The 21,553-nt window shown below is 41.9% G+C and overlaps 1 gene segment (V, D, J or C); it reads right to left on the bottom strand.

Annotated features, from left to right (window-relative positions):
- Positions 1–11,386: 11,386 nt before the first annotated feature.
- LOC144333711 (immunoglobulin kappa variable 2-30-like) lies at positions 11,387–12,985 on the bottom strand. The segment is given in 2 exon segments: positions 11,387–12,452; positions 12,883–12,985. Coding segments are annotated over 2 exon segments (381 nt in total).
- Positions 12,986–21,553: the final 8,568 nt, after the last annotated feature.

Genomic DNA, 21,553 nt, shown 5'->3' with positions numbered 1-21,553 from the left:
GGCTGCAGGCTGCTGATGGTGAGAATAAAATCTGTCCTGGATCCACGGCCACATAACTGCAATGAGACCCAGGTTTGCAAATTAGATGTGTCATAGATCAGGAGCTCAGAAGCTTTTCCTGGCTTCTCTTAGTATCAGGCTAAAACATGGCTAATGCCCTGCCTGACTTGCCTGTCATGTGATGGTGACTCTCACCTAGAGATGAAGACAGCGAGGATGGAGACTGGGTCATCTTGATGTCACATCTGGCACCCGAGATGGGAAACAAAACTATTAACACTATTAACCATGTTATGAGAGGACTTTCCTGAATAGCCAGGCAGTAGTGACCACACCAGCTGAGTAAGTTCCTAGTGTTTTCCTTACTTATTTGGGAGTCAGAGCAGCAGGAGCCCTAGGAGTTGAGCTGGGACTCTCATGTCCATGCTGTGTCTTGATTGGGACTGACTCTTGCAAAGGGTGTTGACCAGTCTGTATATAAGTCTTCAGGAAGTTGGCTGTGCCCTTTTTGAACATGAAAATTTCAACAGTTGCAAGAATGACTTTATCTCCATAATATTGCACAGGCCTAGTGTCTCCCAGGGGTCATCAGATTGATCATGCCTGCATACACTTGTCAGCAGAGAACATGTTTCTCTCTGGGGGCCACAGAACAGAATCTGTCTACTGTCTTGCAAAGAGATGACTCTTCTACTTTGTAAGTAGAAGACCTTCTTTTCTTGCTAGCTTCCCGTCCAAGACCTGGCCTGTTGGAGAAGCACATCTCCAGAATCTGCAATAAATTGTAAAAGTGTCCTGCATTCGGTGCTAATGAATATTTCTGAGGCCAGAGAGACTTCTTCTTTGTGCTGATCCTCTAGAGCCCTTGATGTTGTCAATCATCAGCACTATCAGCCAGAGATGCAATGAGGTACAAGAAAGACGGATGGATTCATAGATGGATGGATAGAAGGACAGATTTATGTATTAGAAACAAGAGAAAGGAAAATGTTAACACATAATATGTGAAAGAAGTGTACCGCCTTGCAAGGAAGGGTCCAGCCACTGGGTAAATGGCATGGTTAACCTCTGATCTCAGACATGTGATTGCCTTCCTCTGTTTCTACATTTTATTTCCTACTTCTTTCATCTAGGCCAACATCAGAAATTTTCTCCATCCACTTCTGAAAAGTCACAGCTACTTTCTAGCTCTGTGTGCCATCATGCATTCCCATGCTAGATGTTTCTTGAGCAACTTGGATTCATATGTGTGCCTTCCATCATTCTTAAGCTAATTTCTTCCAGAATCTGAGATGTTATCTAGACCCCGTGCTCACGTCTAGTCTTGAATCTACTCTGTTCCATAAACTGAATATCTCTATGTGACCAATCTCTTCCAGTTTTTAAGAGAAAGCAGTTCTTAATGACTGGGTTTAGAGCATTTGACCAAAGCAGGTTCAGAAAGAAAACCATGCAGCAAAATATTGCACAGGATGTGAAACCCACACAAGTATGGAAAGGGCACTTGTGCGGAAGAGAGGGAAGCCTACCAGAGGTGTTGAAGCTATAGCGGAGGGAGGAGGGTATTCCCACGTAGGTGCAGGATGTGGGGCACCATCCTCCCACTAGCGCAGATGTCACAGCTGAAGCAGGATGAGCAGGGTCCTTCACAAGGGGTAAAGTCAGTGGTACTAGCATCAGTGCCCATATAGATTGAGAAGGTCACCCATGCAGGAGTCAAAGTTAACAGTGAGCTGGCAAAGGACATCAGGGCTAATGCAGGTTGTGAGGTAGATGAGGGAAGCTGTCTGCAAGGAGAGTGTAGGTGGCAATGGCAGCAGGAGATTAATGTTGCACAGATATGTTGATCCCATAAGTCAGTGTAGTAAGGATAATTAGAGCCAAGATACCCAGGGAGGAATGTTAGAAATATTTATAAGAGCATACTAGAATCAACTCTATGACTCTGGATTGTAGCTATATCAGTGCCAATTCATGGTTTATGTAGATATAGGTAAAAAATAGATGAATAGATGATGATGATAGATAGATGATAGACAGATAATAGCTCATTTTCTCTAGAAGCAATGACACATCAGCCCCACTGAGCACATTTAGTGTGTAGATCTTACTTTTCTGAATACCAATTTCTACTAAAAGGAATCAGTAATCTTTGGAGAAATGGTTGATGTCAGGTCTAAAACAGGGGAAATGGAAGATGAGCCTGTATCGTCTAGTGCCAGAAACTAACAAAGTACTCAGAGAATGATGGGGTAAAAACAGCAGGTATTCAGAGCCAGTGTGAATGAGGCTCCCATTGGACAAATCAGAGGAGTGTTGACTATGAAAGTAAATGATGATGGTAGCAGAGTGTAACCCATTGAAGAAAATATGGATCCATGTCTATATTTCGATTAGGAGAGGGATATTCATGAAGTAGCAGAACACATCCACAAATTCTTGTATCTTTCAAAGAGAACAAGAGTGAAGGTACAGGGAGAAGCCTGGCACACACCCACTTCAGCAGGAGTTAAACTGAACCTCGTCAGTCACGGGGCAGATGGAAATCATGCACATTCCAATAGGATTCAGTGAGAGCACGGTATTGCTTCTGGATCTTTCTGCAACAGGCACACTAAACAGAGCTGAATCTTGTAGAAAATTCAACCAAATTTAAATCGACAATCTACACGGTAACTGGTGTGTAATCTTCAAAAGCAGTGTGTTCTTAAAGTCCATGCAAGGACTGTGGGACTCTTCTAGCAGGAAGAAAACTGCAGAGATACAGGCCAGCAAAGGCAACCCATAAATCATTTTGTTACAAAAGACATTATTGAAACAATTAACAAAAGTTGAAATAAACCTGAGGATTAGATGGAGTGACGCACCAAGAATGATACCCTGATTCCACAAATGTGTTGGTTTATGTAGGAAAATGTCTTGTCTGAAGGAAATACATAGCAAAGTCTTAAAGGGTGGGGCTATGAGGTCATCAAGTTATTCTCAATGGTCTGGGGGGATAAAGTGTTACTTTGTACTATACTTACAAATTTTCTTTAAATGTGAAATTGTTTCAATATTTTACAAATAAAAGTGGCAGCTCTTAAGACAGTGCCCAAGGTATTCTAAAGCATTTTGTAATGGCACTGAGCCATACCTGTTACAATCATAAGACATGGAAATTTACTGTAGACGCACAAAGATAACACTGTGCTTTCTCAAAGGTGTGTAGTTTACAGATAAATTATTATCTGAAGACACAAGTCTCTTTAGTATCCATCAACTAAGTGGACATCCTATTCTTGGTTTGGGCACCTACGTGGTCTACCCCTCACTAGCAGTGTAACTTGTTTGTTTTGTTTTGTTTGAGACTGGGTCCTTCTCTGTCCCCTACACTGGAGTGCAGTGGTAAGATCACAGCTTACTCCAACCTCAACCCCTTGGGCTTAAACAATCATCTTGTCTCAGCCTCCCCAGTAGCTAGAACCACAGGTGTGTGCCACCATGCCTGGCTGATTTTTTCATTTCTTGTGGAGATGGGATCTCTCTATGTTGTCTAAGCTAGTCTCAAATTCCTGGGCTCAAGTAATCCTCCAGTCTTAGCCTTTCTTTCTTTTTTTTTTAAATTTATTTATTATTATTATACTTTAAGTTGTAGGGTACATGTGCATAACGTGCAGATTTGTTACATATGTATAATTGTGCCATGTTGGTGTGCTGCACCCATCAACTCGTCATTTACATCAGGTATAACTCCCAATGCAATCCCTCCCCTCTCCCCCCTCCGCATGATAGGCCCCGGTGTGTGATGTTCCCCTTCCTGAGTCCAAGTGATCTCATTGTTCAGTTCCCACCTATGAGTGAGAACATGCGGTGTTTGGTTTTCTGTTCTTGTGATAGTTTGCTAAGAATGATGGTTTCCAGCTGCATCCATGTCCCTACAAAGGACACAAACTCATCCTTTTTTATGGCTGCATAGTATTCCATGGTGTATATGTGCCACATTTTCTTAATCCAATCTGTCACTGATGGACATTTGGGTTGATTCCACCCAAAGGATTATAAATTATACTGCTATAAAGACACACGCACACGTATGTTTATTGCAGCACTATTCACAATAGCAAAGACTTGGAATCAGTCTTAGCCTTTCAAATGCGGGGGCTATAGGTGTTAGCCACTGTGCCTAGTCCCATGTAACTTTATGTCTCTCAGCTCATCAGTGTGAAAGTTCTGAATAAGGATGCCAAACTTGATTATCAAAATATAAGAATCAAATAAAATACAGCTTCTTTCATCAACCAAATAGGATGGCTGTGAAACTGAAGCCTGAATTAGGATAAATGTTTAACCCTGAATACCCTAGAATCACTGAGGATCAATTCTCTTCAAAGTAGGAGGAAGACAAGATCACATCACCTGGGGAATTGCTGAGTTTCAGGGAAGACGTGGAGGAAGGGAGGATGAGGCTGGAGACAAACTAGCTCTGCTGCGAACTCATCAAGGCCAGGGAGATCTCAACAACCTGCTGGATCACACGGGGGCCCTGTGGACACTGTCAGAGCATCATGGTTGGAGGTCTCCAATCTTGTGTTTCAATGGAGCTATCGAGTGTCTCAGTAATAACGCATCAATCAAAGCTACATGCACACCCAACAACTTCTTGCTCTGGGCCCCAGAAGTGAAGGCCCCTCACCTGGCTCTCCTCCAGTCTTTCCCACAGAGATGCTATGGTAATATAGAGCCAATTTTCTTCTACATCACACCCTGGTACTTGGGGCCCTGAAATTACAAATTCAAATGCTCTAACCCTAACTTCCAGGGAGTTGGCCCTTTCTCTGGGCTCCTTCTCCTGAGAGTAGCTACGCAGTAGGCGTTCCCGCTCAGGCCCAATGTGAGGCCAGGTTTCTGCTGCTGGGAGGAGGGATGGCATGTGAATGTGTGAACTGTTTGTATATGTGTTCAGGAGACCTTGTGTGGTGTGGGAAAAGCAAGAGATGAGGAAATGGCAGTGAAGTCCCAATTGCAACCCTGAAGCTCGACCTGCTATCCCCACACTACCAGGTGCTGGTGAAGAACTTTGAGGAGCACAGAATTTCTGAAGTCAAACATGACCTTCCAGAAATTCAACTTGCAGCCAAAATAGATTAGCATGGTCTAGATTTACACTCCTGCCTGGATTAACTAAAACACAGCACAAAATACATGAATGAATTATTTTCAAGAAATTGAACACAAGAAATTAAGGATATTGATCCCAGAAATTTCAAAGGAGATGAAATTTGGATTGATCCCTCTGAGACCCTAGGAGCATTTCCAGAACATTGTGCGAGAAAAGGAAATCCATAAGGTGCCCGGGAGTGTCCCTGAATAGAGGAAAAGGAACTGGTGGTCCAGAAAGACAGAGAAACAGAGGAGGGAGTTCCACAGAGAGGGAACCCAGGCTATTCCCAGATGCCTCCCGCAGTATTTCACAGAGCACTGATGAGTACATGCACGTGGAGACCCTACTTAAGGCTGCAGAAAGACTGGCTGAAGGATTACAGGAAGATTCCCAGCCTCCTCTTTTTGTGCCAAGAGACACTGCAGCTGACTGAGAAGCTGGTGGCTCCCCTGAGCTTATTTGTCATGCACTTTTGATGACATGAAGGTTATTCATGTTGGTCTTCTCTAGTAGTTTCACCTGGAAAGCATTATATTTAACAGGAAAAAAAGGGAGGCAATCATGCCCTCAATGTGGGCTGGTCATTGGTATTGGTTATAAATGTCAACTGCACTAAGCATAAAGGGATTTATTATGGGATATTAAATAGCTCAAAAATTGTTGGGAAGCCTTAAGAACAGGCTCTGGGCAAAGCCTCTGGAACAATCTCGAAAACTGCACTGCTGATTTAGGCTGCAGAGGAGTCCTTATTGCCTGAGACTCCATATTCAGGTTACCTGCTGCAGTGAAGACTCCGTATTCAGGAAGCCTCCGGTTCCTCTCATTACTGTCCCACAAGTACAGCATCCTTGTCGGCAGCTGCCAGAGATCCGACTCCTTATTTTGCAGCTCTTCCTGTGTTGATTATATCCGTAAATTCAGTCTCTTTCAGATTCATTGCTTTTATGGCTCATGTCTTTTTCTATCTCCATCCACCCTTGTGACTTGACATCACCAATACACACTTTCCCATACTTGAACTCCTTTTTCACACATTAAGAGCATTGTGTTAATACCTAACATATTGCAAACACTTTCTTTGCAAATAACAGCACAACCATTCCTACCTAAAAAATGGGGACATTCAAGACTGAACCAGGAAGAAGTTGAATCCCTGAATAGACCAATAACAAGTTCTGAAGTCAAGGCAGTAATAAATAGCCTATCAACCAGAAAAAAAACCCAGGACCGGATGGATTCACAGCTGAACTCTACCAGAGGTACAAAGAGGAACTGGTACCACTCCTTCTGAAAATATTCCAAACAATTGAAAAGGAGAGGCTCCTCTCTAACTTATTTTATGAGCCCAGAATCATCCTGATACCAAAACCTGGCAGAGATACAACAAAAAAAGAAAACTTCAGGCCAATATCCCTGATGAACAATGATGCAAAAATCCTCAATAAAATACTAGCAAAGTGAATCCAGCCGCACATCAAAAAGCTTATCTGGCTGGGCGCGGTGGCTCACGCCTGTAATCCCAGCACTTTGGGAGGCTGAGGTGGGTGGATCACGAAGTCAGGAGTTCAAGGCCAGTCTGGCCAACATAGTGAAACCCCGTTTCCACTAAAAGTACATAAATTAGCCCGACGTGGTGGCACGTGCCTGTAGTCTCAGCTAGTTGGGAGGCTGAGGCAGGAGAACCACTTGAACCCGGGAGGCGGAGGTTGCAGTGAGCCAAGACTGTGCCATTGCACTCCAGCCTGGATGACAGAGTGACAGTCTGTCTCAAAAAAAACTTACCCACCACGATCAAATCGTCTTTATCCCCGGGATGCAAGCCTGGTTCAACATACACAAATCAATACACATAATTCATCACATAAACAAAACTAAAGACAAAAAACACATGAATATCTCAATAGATGGATAAAAGGCCTTTGATAAAATTCAACATCGTTCTTGTTAAAACTTTCAATAACCTAGGTATTGAAAACCTACACCTTAAAATAATAAGAGCCATTTATTACAAACCCACAGCTAGTATCATACTAAATGGGCAAAAGCTGGAAGCATTCCCCTTGAAAACTGACGCAAGACAAGGATGCCCTCTCTCACCACTCTTATTCAACATAGTATTGGAAGTTCTGGCCAGGGCAATCAGGCAAAAGAAAGAAATAAAGGGTATTCAGAAAGAAGAGAGAAAGTCCAATTGTCTTTGTTTGCAGATGACATGATCCTATATCTAGAAAACCCCTTGACTCAGCCCAAAAGCTTCTTAAGCTATAAGCAACTTCAGCAAAGTCTCTGGCTACAAAAACAATGTGCAGAAATGGCAAGCATTCCTATACACCAACAACAGACAAATAGAAAGCCAAATCATGAATGAACTCCCATTCACAATTGCCACAAAGAGCACAAAATACCTAGGATAACTAAGAACGAAAGTGAAAGACCTCTTCAAGGAGAATTACAAACTACTGTTCAAGGAAATTAGAGAGGACACAAACAGATAGAAAAACATTTCATGCTCATGGATAGGAAGAATCAATATTGCAAAAATGACCATACTGCCCAAAGCAATTTATAGATTCAATGTTATTCCCAATAAACTACTATGAAATTCTTTGCAGAATTAGAAAAAACAATTTTAAAATTCATAAGGAGCCAAAAGAAGAGGTTGTGTAGCCAGGACAATCCTAAGCAAAAAGAACAAAGTTAGAGCAATCACACTACTCAACATCAAACTATACTACAAGGCGACAGTAACCAAAACAACATGATAGCGGTACAAAAAAAGACATATAGACCAATGGGGCAGAATAGAGCACTCAGAAATAAAACCACACATCTACAACCATCTGATCTTCAACAAACCTGACAGAAGCAAGCAACAGGGAAAGTATGACCTATTTAATAAATGGTGCTGGGAGAACTGGCTAACCATATGCAGAAAAATGAAATTAAACCCCTTCCTTACACCTTATACAAAAATGAACTCAAGATGTATTAAAGACTTAAGTGTAAAAGTTAAAACTATAAAAACCCTAGAAGAAAATCTAGGCAATACCATTTAGGACATAGACACGGGCAGAGATTTCATGATGAAAATGCCCAAAGCAATTGCAACAAAAGCAAAAATTGACAAATGAGATCCAATTAAACTAAAGAGCTTCTGCACAGCAAAAGAAACTATCATCAGAGGAACAGACAACCTACAGAATGGGAGAAAATTTTTTCAATTTATTCATCTGGCAAAGGTCTAGTATCCAGAGTCTATAAGAAACTTAAACAAATTTACAAGAAAAAACCAACCCCATTAAAAGGTGGGCAAAGAACATGAACAGACAGTTCTTAAGAGAAGACATACGTGCAGACAATAATCATATGAAAAAAAGCTCAACATAATTAATCATTGGAGAAATGCAAATCAAAACCACAATGAGATATTATATCACACCAGTCAGAATGGTAATTATTAAAAAGTCAAAAAACAATAAGCCAGGCATGGTGACTCACACTTGTAATCCCAGGACTTTGGGAGGCTGAGGTAAGTGTATTACTTGAGGTCAGGAGTTCAAGACTAGCCTGGCCAATACTGTGAAATCTCATCTCTACTAAAGATACAAAAATTAGTAGGGCGAGGTGGTGTATGCCTTAAATCCCAGTTCCTTGAGGGGCTGAGGCACAAGAATGGCTTGAATCTGTAAGGCAGAGGTTGTAGTGAACTGAGATCCCATCACTGCCTGCATTCCAGTCTGGGTGACAGAAAGATATTCCTTCTCAGAAAAATCAATAAATAACCAAATACTGCATGTTCTCACTCATAGGTGGGAATTGAACAATGAGATCGCTTGGACACAGGAAGGGGAACATCACACACCGGGTCCTATTGTGGGGAGCCGGCAGGGGAGAGATAGCATTAGGAGATATACTTAATGTAAATGATGAGTTAATGGGTGCAGCACACCAACATGGCACATGTATACATATGTAACAAACCTGCACGTTGTGCACATGTACCCTAGAACTTAAAGTCTAATAAAAAAAATTTAAAAAACACCAGATGCTGGCAAGGTTGTGCAGAAACAGGAAAACTTCTACACTGTTCATGGGAATGTAAATTAGTTCAACCATTCTGGAAGACAGTGTGGCGATTCCTCAAAGATTTAGAACCAGAAATACCATTTGACCCAGCAATCCCATTACTGGGTATATAACCAAAGGAATAAAAATCATTCTCTTATAAAGATACATGCACACGTATGTTCATTGCAACACTATTCACAATAACAAAGACATGGAATCAACTCAAATGCCCATCAATGGTAGCATAGATAAAGAAAATGTGGTACATATACACCACGGAATACTATGCAGCCATAAAAAAATGAGATCATGTCCTTTGCAGGAGCATGGATGGAGCTGGAAACCAATATCCTCAGCAAACTAATGAAAGAATAGAAAACCAAACACTGCATGTTCTAACATATAAGCAGGAGCTGAACAATGAAAACACATGCACACATGGGAGGAAACGACACACTGGTCTGTGGTGGGGGGAGAAGGAAGAAGGGAGGGAGTGTATCAGGAAGAATAGCTAATGGATGCTGGGCTTGATACTTAGGTGATGGGATGACCTGTGCAGCAAACCACCACGGCACACGTTTACCTATATAACAAACCTGCACATTTACCTTGGACCTTAAAATAAAAGTTGAGGGAAAAAAATACATATATATATATATCGGTATATGACTCCGCCATAAAAAAGAATTAAATAATATCCTTTGCAGCAACTTGGATGGAGCTGGAGGCCGTTATTCTAGATGAAGTAACTCAGGAATGGAAAACCAAGTATCTTGTGTCCTCGCTTGTAAGGACTGCAGAGTGAGGACTGCAGAAGCACCTGGTGAAGTCCACTTATAAGGTGAGCAACCTTATTTCTGAGTTCTCTATTCTGTTCCATTTGTCTGCGTCTCATTTTGTACCACTACTATCTGTTTCGGTTAATGTAGCCACATAGTTCTATTTATTATATGATTTGATAACATTTTCGTGCTCTGAGGTCAAACGTACTCATAGTATTTGAGAGTACATTCAAGTGTATTCTGAGGCCATTACTTCACTGACAAAATCCTGAGAGTTGACATATGTGACCACAGTAGGATGACCACACTAGAAACTTTGTGTTAAAACAATAAAAGGAATCTTCATTTCCAGGTACAGCAAAGTAGATGGAAGTAGAAAGTCCAAAACAACCACTGAAAAAAGTACAAACCATTTAAAATAACGGAATACCAAAGTTAGTTAGATTTTAATGACGTTAGAAAGCAGTGGAAGGAATGAGGAATAGATGACCTAAAATTCCATACTAAAAAGAACTTTTCATTATTGAGCTGAGACACACCTGACTTTTTGTCTTCCTGCCATAGCCGCCAAGTTTGCCTACAGACACAAGCTCTGACTTGGCACAGGCAGAGGAGTTCTCCTGGGAAAGGAGAATCCAGCTGAGCCTTGGGGGTTGCACAGGGCAGCCTCTATACCTGCCCCATGCTTTCCATGGGACACGTGTTGAAGTCTGAGTCAGCAGGCAGGGATGGAGGTGCTGGGCTAGAAGGATATAAAACTCCCACGGATACAGTGTGCTCCCCCAATCCCCAAGACTGCAGAGAGCATCCCGAATGCATGTCTGAATCATGGACACCGGTCTCCATCCCCACTGCCCCCACTGCTGGTGTAGACCCTGCTGGGCCTTCTGCTTAGTGTGTCAGTGCTTGTGACATCTTCAGACCCAACCAGCAGTCTCTAAGGGCAGAATGAGCATCAGATGCTCTGTTTGGCTGTCTTGGGTTGACAAGATATGAGCGACATGACTTCAGGTCTCCTCGCACAGGGATTCACTAAGCCTTTGGTGGTTACAGACATAAAACTCTTTCCAAAGCACTATTTTCCCAGGAAATTCGCAGTGATGCAGGCTCCACCCAGGAAGCCAGGTAGTGGTGCCTTCAACTCTGTGATTCTTCACAAGAAACATATCAGGTCTCCTGGGTCCACATCATGAACTGCCAACTCCACCACCATCCACATCCCTACCTATCAAAGGCCAAGGGCAGTTTAACTGAAATTGACCTCTCCTGTGTTTCCATCATGCTTTCATCCCTGCTGTTTGCCCAGTCTTAAATTCTTAACATTTTGAAGTAAGAATGTTCACATCATTCTGTACTTTTGCAGTTTTCTATGGGAAAAATTACATACTCTACATTTTCCAGTATATGCTTTTTATTTTTGAAAACAACCTTTGGAATTTCAGGGACTTATTTTTTTTTTCTATCATTAAGAGGTAACTAAGACTAATTAAACAATTTTAGCATTAGGATGTTGTATCTTCTATGAATTTACAAAAAATCTATTTGATACTCCAAAACCAAGATTTTTACTGACTTTCCTCAGCCAGCTTCCTCTTAGGATAGCTAGTGTAGATTGTTCTCTCTACTGTCTTTTGAGAGTGCGAGGACAGGGGGATCAGGAAGTTAGAAAACTGGCAAAATATCAGTATTAAATATTATCAAATGTCCTCTAAACAATATGTCCCAAACTGCCAAACCCGAAGATGTATCCAACATGGATGGTCCTAATCTGTGTCAATGGTCTGTCTGCTCTGCTGATTACATTTAATTAACAAATGTGCACAAGGCAGGGAGCATTAGGGTGAGCCGTCATTTCTCCTCTCCCTTCCGTCTTGCTTGTTTACTCATAGGGCACCTGGACCCCTCATTCTCCTGCTGCTTATGACAGTCAAGGTTGTGGCAACTGGCAGGGCATAAAGGAGTGGTGCCTGCGGTGTGGCTGGGCTCTCAAAGTCCAGAGTCCTCAGCTGTGAATTGTCCCCTGGTTCTCCACCATCTTCCTCTTACAGATTCTGAGACCCTGCCGAGCTGCTCCCCAGTCAAGCACCACATGTGGGCAGCTGGGCCACCCCATAGGGAGGTTTTTGTTCAGGGCTGTACCACTGTGGGAGGCCAGTGTGTACCTTGCATGCAGTAATAAACCCCGACATCCTCAGCCTCCACTCTGCTGATTTTCAGTGTGAAATCTGTCCCTGCCCCACTGCCGCTGAATCTGTCTGGGACCCCAGAGTCCCGGTTAGAAACCTTATAAATTAGGCGCCTTGGAGGTTGGCCTGGCTTCTGCAGAAACCAACTCAAGTAAGTGTTTCCATTACTATGCAGGAGGCTCTGACTAGACCTGCAGGAGATCGAGGCCGGCTGTCCAGGGGTGACGGGCAGGGAGAGTGGAGACTGAGTCATCACAACATCCGCACTGAATCCTGAAATAAACACAAAGAAGATCAAGGTTATGTAAAAACTTTATGCAACATTTTCACGATGTTTTGAGTTGTTGTTTATTTCAGGCGATATATTTATTCGTTCATGTTTCAAGAATATACAGTTTCAAAATGGAACTCAAGGAATCCAAGGCACAAACTCGTCTCCAGAAGTCACCACACCATCCCCTCTTTCTTGTCAGTCTTCCCCAGAGCACAGATCCTTGGTTCTTCTTGAATCTTCCTCACTCTCACAGATCTGAACATCATAAGCCCCATTCTGGAGGACAAGATGTGCACGTCCAATACATGAAAGGAACACACATAGGAGTGTAGTGAGGCCCGCACAGCTCACTGCTCACAGGAGGTAGTGGGACCCCCAGAGCTCACCATTCCATCCTATTCTCCTCTCCCATCTCCCTTCTGCCCTTACCAGGGATGCAGAGCATTAGCAGCCCCAGGAGCTGAGCAGGGAGCCTCATCGTGAGAAGGTGAACTGAGGAGTCCTGATCAGTCAAGGCAAGGTTAGAGTTGAACTTTTATCTCAGACTCCCAAGGGAAGGTCCTCCCTAGGGCACAATATGCAAATCACCTGGTGGGTGCAGTGGGGTGGAAAGAGCCAAGGGGAGTGTGAGAGCCTCTCTTGTGAGCAAAATGACTTCTCTGTTCAAAATATCTTCTCTGTTCAGAGGGAAACCAATAGACATAAAATCTATGCTGCCCATGTGGGAGAAATTGAACTTTTTCCTTGTCTTCTCTAACAGATTTCTTGTTTCATAGCACTTTCCCAAGTACATTTTATACTTCTTGTTAATAAGACCGAGTTTCCACAAATATTTACTCATTCTTATGTTTTTGTTCATTTTTGTTTAAAAGAGTTCTGATGTGGCCCTTTTGATTCTTTTTTAAATTGAAATAAAACACAAAGTAAAGGACAGAAATGTTAAATAATGCAACTGAATAAATTTTTACATATATTCTCCACCCAGATTAAACTGCAGAATACTTCAGAATCTCCAGATTCTTCCCTCATGTACCTACCTTTCAGGAAACAGCCGTTCCCCAATTCCAATGAAGGAAACGGGCATTCTGAAGTCTGTCCAGATAGATTGGATTTCTCTACATGAAACCTTACATGAATGCAAGTAAACACGTTTGTTTGGTTTAGCTCTTTTTTTTGTTCCCTTAGTACTTTCGAGGCCTTCCTTCCTCCTTATGGATTCAAGTTACTATCTGCTGTCATTTTTTGTGAATCTGAAGAATTTCCTAGAGAATTTCTAAAGAGCATGTCTTTAAGTAATCATTTCTCTTCATTTTTGTTTATCAAGAAATGTATTTCCTTTACCTTTATTTCGAATGCATACTTTCAGTGGATATTAAATCCTTGTTTTTGTTTTGTTTTGTTTTGTTTTCCAGCATTTAAATATGTCATTCCACTGTTTTCTAGCCTCCTATGGGTATGATGAAAAGTTAGCTGATGGCTTTATCACTGTATTTCTGTATGTAGAGAGTCATTTTATGTTTGATGCATTTGAGATTTTCTCCTTGTCATTGGTTCAGCATTTTAATTATAATATGTATAGTTATGTGTATCATTGTGTTTGTCCGAAATAAGTTCTTTCAATTTTTTCCTCTATAGATGAATGTGTTTCATGGCTTCTTGCAAGCTTTTGTCACCCCTCCAAATATTTTTGGCCACTTTCTGTCCTCTCCTTTCTGACTCATTGCACATTTGCTGGTGTTCTTTACATTTACTAATAAACTTCTAAGGTCATGATTATTTTTCTTTAATTATTTTCTTTCTTTTTCAGATTAGATAATTTCTACTAAACTATCTTCAGTTTCATTGATGCTTCTGCCAACTTAAACTCCTGTTGCCCTATCTAGTGAGTTTTCCATACTGTTTTTATATTTTTCAACTAGAATTCTTATTTGGTCCTTTTCCATAGTTTCCTTTTCTCTATTGAGAGACCCCATTCTTTGAGTCATTGTCTTTATATTTTTCTTTTTCAGTCCTTGATCACAGTTGTAAATATTCTTTGAAGCCTTTATGTGACAACCACTTGAAACTCGTAGCAAAATCCAGTATTTAGGAACAGTCAGAGTCAGCTTCCACTGACTGATTTATCTCAATATGGTTTATGACATTCTCTTTGTTTTCAGGAATTTTTATGGAAAAACGAGCATTGTAGATAATATATTTTTGTACATGTCTCAACTAATACATAATTCTGGATTCTGTTTTATTTTTCTAAGAGTGTTGAATTTCCTTTTAATAGCTTGCCTGGACTTAGGCTGCAGAATCTATACCGAGTTTTAACTGTTGTACCACTCTCCCTAACCAGGGTCATCACCTCGGACTTGCAAAACTCCAGGCTTTTTCTGGACATTTCCTGCAGAGTTCAGCACCATTAGCTGAAAACACTGAAGGATCTTGTCCTACTCTCCATCCCGGCTCAAGTCAATCCCCTTGGGCAACAAGCTTCCAGTTGTTGCTGCCATTTCAGTTGGTAAAACTAGACTTCTAAAATTCCTGTTGATGAAGCTAGGGTGAAAAAAAGCTGTTCCAGGCAAAAGGCCATAGACTTTTCTTATCTGTTAGTCCGAAGTGCACCATTTTGTAAGCCACTCGCCATTTTGTAGACCTTGGTCAAAGTGAGACATTCCACGGGGGTTGGGACTGTGCGAGACATCCTGCCTAACCACCTGACTACAGGGACATCCCTCTCATCTTCTGCTGGACAGTTTGCCCAAGAAATATTCTTGTCACACCCTGCTGGGCAAACGGTCCAAAGAACATCCTTGGCATAACTGCCTGACCACAGGAATATCTTATTAACGTCCTGTCAGGCAGCAACTCGTACTGCCCAGAACCCTCCCGCCCATACCTGTAAGTACCCCAGCCTGTAAGCGGCAGTGGGTATTAAGCTAGTCCCCCACCTCCACAGTCTTGTGCTGGACATAAAACCTGCTTTGCTGTAGAATGGTTGAACTAATTTACATTCCCACTAACAGTGTAGAAGTTTTCTTATTTCTCCACAACCTTGCCAGCATCTGTTGTTTTTTGATTTTTTTTTTTTTAAATATGAGAAGGGATATTGTTCCGTCACCCAGGCTGGAGTGCAGTGGCACGATCTCGGCTCACTGCAGCCTCTGCCTTCCAGGTTCAAGCGATTCTTGTGCCTCAGTCCCTCAAGGAACTGGGATTTCAGGCATCCACCACCACCTCTGGCTAATTTTTGCATTTTGAGTAGAGATGAGGTTTCACCATATTGGACAGGCTAGTCTTGAACTCTTGATCTCAAGTGATCCACTTATCTTGGCTTCCCAAAGTGCTGGGATTACAGGTGTGAGTCACCATGCCTAGCTTATTGTTTTCTGACTTTTTAAAAATCGCCATTCTCACTGGTGTGAGATGGTATCTCATTGTGTTTTTGGTTTGCATTTCTCCAATGATTAGTAATGGTGAGCTTTTTTTCGTATGATTATTGGCATCATGTATGTCTTTTTTAAAGAAGTGTCTATTCATGTCCTTTGCCAGCCTTTTAATGGGGTTGTTTATTTTTTGCTCTAAATTTGTTTAAGTTCCTTAGAGACTCTGGATATTAGACCCTTGTCAGAAGAATAAATTGCAAAAATTTTCTCTCATTCTTAATGTTGTCTGTTCATGCTGAGATAGTTTCTTCTGCTGTGCAGAGACTCTTTGGTTTAATTAGATTGCATTTGTCAATTTTTGCTTTAGTTTAATTTGTCAATTTTTGCTTTTGTCAATTTTTGCTTTTAATTTAATTTTGTCTCTTGTCATTTGTCAATATTAGGTTTTAGTTTAATTAGATCACATTTGTCAATTTTTTTTGTTGCAAATGCTTTGGGCATTCTCGTCATGAAATCTCTACCCATGTCTATATCCTAAATGGTATTGCCTAGATTTTCTTCTAGGGTTTTTATAGTTTGGGGTTTTACATTTAAGTCTGTAATCCATCTTGAGTTCATTTTTGTATAAGGTGTAAGGAAGGGGTTCGGTTTCCATTTTCTGCATACGGCTAGCCAGTTCTCCCAGCATTATCTATTAAATAGGGAGTACTTTCCCCATTGCTTGTATTCGTCAGGGTTGTTGAAGATCAGATGGTTGTAGGTCTCCAGCATTATTTCTGAGTGCCCTATTCTGTTCCATTTTTCTGTGTCTCTTTTTGTACCAGCACTATGCTGTTTTGATTAATGTAGCCACGTAGTTCTATTTATCATATGACTAAATATCATTTTCTTGCTACGAATTGAAACTTACTCATAGTATATGGAAGTACATCCAAGTGTATTCTGCGGCCATTACTTCACTGACAAAATTCTGAGAGTCGGGATACGTGACTACACTAGGATGTCAGCTGTCACTTCCCCATCATCACTATCATTCTGGAAACACATTTGCCAGAAACCGTTTTCCTTCTCTGGTTTTTGGTAGAGTTGCCCAGTGAGGGGCCCACCCTGAGATTGAGAAGTAAGAAGGGGAAGATTCAATATTATCCATCAGCACCTGCAGCAAGACATTTGGACAGAGGTGAGGACTGCAGAAGCACCTGGTGAAGTCCTCCAGGCAGCTGAGAGCATCTGCACTCCCACCCATAGGCTTCTCAGAAACGTCTAAAGACCACACGATTGGCAATTATACCTTCTCTGTCAGATGCATTCTGGATTCTGGAAGAGAATTCCTCTTTTCTAGTATTTACATCTTTGACTACTATACCCGTAAGCCTTTAAAAGGCTATAGTTTAGATTCTCACACCTTGTGTTAAAAAAAAATCCTACTTGGAATACCTAGAGTGGCTCATTTTTGCTGTATGAATTCCAACTGATGCCACAACTCAGACTCCTCAGGTGTAATCCTTTCTTCTCAATGAAATCAGAAGCATTGCCCTGTCTGTGCTACTGGGGATTAGGACAAGGAAAGACAGCTATGAGTAAGTGGGCCTTCATGGCTCTTTTACAAAAACTCTCCAGTGACCTTCAAAGTGTGACTGCGATTTGAGAAACACTCTCAGCAGGTGGAGGCACCAGAAGGGGCATCTGGGACCACTGAGCCTCACACATCTGCTCCGCTGGGTGATTTATGTTATGACTTGTAACACTGTGGGAGGGGAATTATTATACTGTTGACAGTAATATGTTGCAATATCTTCAGGCTGCAGACTGCTGATGGTGAGAGTATAATCTGTCCCAGATCCACTTCCACTGAACCTTGATGGGACCCCTGTTTCCAAACTGGATGCATAATAGATCAGGGGCTTAGGGGCTTTCCCTGGTTTCTGCTGATACCAACTTAAATAATGGTTAATGCCCTGACTCGCCCGGCAAGTGATGGTGACTCTGTCTCCTACAGATGCAGAGAGGGAGGATGGAGACTGCGTCATCTGGATGTCACATCTGGCACCTGAGGTTGGAAACATAAAAACAAATATTCATACTATTAATCATATTATAAGGAGGTTTCCATGATGAGCCAGTCTGTACCGAACACACTGGCTGAATAAATTCCTGCTGTTCTCCTTCCTTACCTGGGAGCCAGAGCAGCAGGAGCCCCAGGAGCTGAGTGGGGACCCTCATGTCCATGCTGTGTCCTGACTGGGACTGACTCCTGCACAGGGTGTGACCAGCCTATTAAGAAGTCTTCAGGGCAGGGGGCTGTGCTCTGGGAACATGCAAATCAGCAGGGGATGGGGCAGGCTGGGCACTGCTGCAGGGCTGGCAGAACTCAGTTACTCAGCACAGGGGCAGTATCCCCAGAGTCCCAGGTCAGACCAGGGAAGCACAGATTTGTCTGGAAATAAGTGTTTCTTCCTGGGGGCTGTTTTGTTACAAAAGACTTTTCTGAGTTAATTGTCAAAATTTGAAATATTCCTGAGGACTAGAGGGAGAAATATAGTTTATTCGTGCATGGAGATTATTTTTAAAAAATACAGTATGCACTTAAATGGAAGAAAGCACTTTGTGATGTACTTACAACACTTCTGTTAGCATGAAAGTATTCTCTTTTTGGAATGGAAATTAAATAGAAATGTATCTAGATTGCAATCCCTGTCTACACGCTATCCTTTCCCTTTCATTGTACTGCTGCTGACTTCCAGTGGCCATCTACACCCCTCACTGCTCTTTCTGAAGCTGGAGAAGGCAGCTCTGCCTGCATGCATAGCAGACCACAGGGGCTCAAATGAGCCTCTCTTTGGAGAGTGTTATGATTTTCCTGTGTCCCTCAAAACCCATCTGTTGTTAAGTTCATCTCAATGCAATGGAATTGGGAGGTGGGACCTAATGGGAAGGGTTTAAGTCATGAGGTCACTGCCCTCATGAATGGATAAATGCCACTCTAAACAGGGCTTGTGCTATGGAATAGAACTGCAGTCCACTCACTCAGTTCAGTGAGATCAGATATTCACACCGAGTTTGCAGCAGGAGAAAGGAAGTGTTTGTTTGTTTGTAGGACATCAGGTAAAGAGAATCTGGCAGCTAAGACTCAAATCCTGGCCTCACTGACGGCTTGCAAGTAAGGGTTTTATAAGGTAGGAGTAAATTTCAGGAAAGTAGAAATTACAGGTAAAACTGAAAATTAATACATGGAGGTCACATATTGGTTTTGGCCTAAAAGGGCAGGACATCTTGAAGCAGGGGCTTACAGATGAAGGGTAGATTACAAGATTTCTAAATTTGCAATTGGTTAAGGAAGAAAAGCTTTGTTTAAAAATTTGGATTCAGCAGAAGAGAACATTAGCTCAGGTTTATGGATAAGACTTTTACCAGCAGGTCCAGCCTGCAATGTAGCGAACACTGTCTCTTGTGCCAATGCAGATGCAGATGACTTGCCAAAGCTCTCAACCATGTGGGCAGGATTGACACGGAGAGAACACTCCACCACTATAGCAGACTCCATAGCTATTTTAAAACATTAGACAGATCATGCTTAGGGTCACAGGATATTTCAAAGACATTAAATCGATTTAAATCACACAAAATAAAGTTTCAGAAGGCAAGGGAAATTTACTAGGAATCAATGACAGAAAGCTATCAGAAAAAAATCTAAATATTTTTAAACTATGTAACATACTATTAAATAAAGGCAGGGACAAAGATGAAACCAAGAGATGGACATTTCAAAGCAATTTGAGGTGAAAGAAAACACGTATCAAAATTTCTGGGATGCAAGAAGACATCGAATTTATAACCCTGAATTTCTAGAAATATTCATGCATTTTAGCAAATAAATTTTCAGACCAATCCACTGAGTTGCCACCCTGACATACAAGTACAAGAAGAGCAAATTATGCTCAAAATATTTTATTCTTAAAAATGTGGGCATGTGATGAGCACATGTATAGTATTGCAGCAAAGAAATCACGTTAGCCTGGAAATGAAAACCCACATTAGCCGCTTCACAAGAGAAAGTGGATGGGCAGGGTGTGTAAGTGTGCAGAGAAAATTGGAAGATAGGAATAGTGGAAATAAAAATCATATGTAATATTAATATGGGCTGTATATGTTTGAGACCCCTGTGAGGTTTGACTTGCTCAAAAGCAAAAATCATGCAGTGCAGATAACTTTCCATCCTACAGAGGGTTGGTGAGAGTGGGGTCATTTGACAAAGGGAGGAGAAAGTGCCCCGAAGGTCATCAGAGGCAGCAGGTGAGATCACGACCCACTAGGATCCCCCCTCCCAGTGACGTGAAGTAGCATCCCTGAAGCCATGAGGACAGCAGGGAACTTCATGGCTGCTCCAGAGAGGACATGGCAGCCACTCCCTGGAGAATATGTGGGGAGAGCACCCTAAGTTGGGAGGAAGGGAGAGGCTCTGGGAGGCTTCCTGGGGGCCCTGGCCCTGTTCACACAGAAGTGGAGCCCATGCCTGTAAGTGAGGACTCATGGCCTCCTCCTCAAAGGTTCTCCAGCCGTCTTCACCATCTTCTCCAGCCCAACTGCTGTGGGCTCCATCTCTGGGCGCTGCAGTTACTGGTGCTGCACTGAGAGGCTGAGCATCCTAGGGAGGCTGTGTTTGAGGTCCTCAGTCTGTGCAGGGTGCTGGTGATTGTTCCACTCACAGGAGAACAGGTAGCATCTCCAGGCTGCAAACTGGTGCCTGTGATGAAGAAATGAATAAAATTTTGATTGTATGTGTGTCCTTACTTGTTGGTATGTGTGAAAATATACTCTGGAGACTTGTCACAAATTTGGTCTTATACACCACTTGCCATAAACCTAATTTTTACTGTCTGTATGGTCTGTCCGGTTAAAGCTGCAGATTTAATTATACTTGTCATGGAATCCATTATCTTTAATAGAAAATCATGTCTAATATAACACACTTCTTTAAATCTGGATTACTTTATCCGGTTGATTGTAACATTGTTTTACTTTAGTCATACCATGCCACAGCAGGCAAATGACAGGCTCATTACTAATTCACAGATATCCATAGAGCACTATTTTAAACTGACTCTGTGGAAAGTGTGTTTTTTAATATCACTATTATAAGAATGTGGGAATCAGCTTTATGTCCAAGTACTGACCAGATACAGTGAAAATAATACATTCCATTTATTGTTTGAAAATATTTTCCTTTTTTTGACCAAATAGTACCAATGTAGTCACTTCTAAAATTTACTTGTGTTAAAACAATGGAAAGAATCTTCATTCTCAGGTACAGTGAAGTAGATTAAAGTGGAAAGGTCAAAATAACCACTGCAAAAAGTACAAACCATTTAAAATAACGCAATAACAAAGTTAGACTTTAATGACGTAAGAAAGTAGTGGAAGGAATGAGGAATGGATGTTCTGAAATTCCATACTAAAAAGAACCTTTCATTGTTGAGTTGACACACCTGACTTTTTGTCCTCCTGCCATAGCCACCAAGTTTGCCTACAGACACAAGCTCTGACTTGGCACAGGCAGAGGAACTCTCCTGGGAAAGGATAATCCAGCTGAGCCTTGGGGGTTGCACAGGGCAGCCTCTATATGTGCCCCATGCTTTCCATGGGACACGTGTTGAGGTCTGAGTCAGCAGCCAGGGATGGAGGTGCTGGGTTAGAAGGACATAAAACTCCCACAGATACAATGTGCTCCC

The sequence above is a fragment of the Macaca mulatta genome, chromosome 13 (genome assembly GCF_049350105.2).
Source record: "Macaca mulatta isolate MMU2019108-1 chromosome 13, T2T-MMU8v2.0, whole genome shotgun sequence".
NCBI lineage: Eukaryota > Metazoa > Chordata > Mammalia > Primates > Cercopithecidae > Macaca > Macaca mulatta.
Note: the sequence above shows the minus strand (reverse complement) of the source record. Positions and strands in the feature narration are given on the sequence as shown.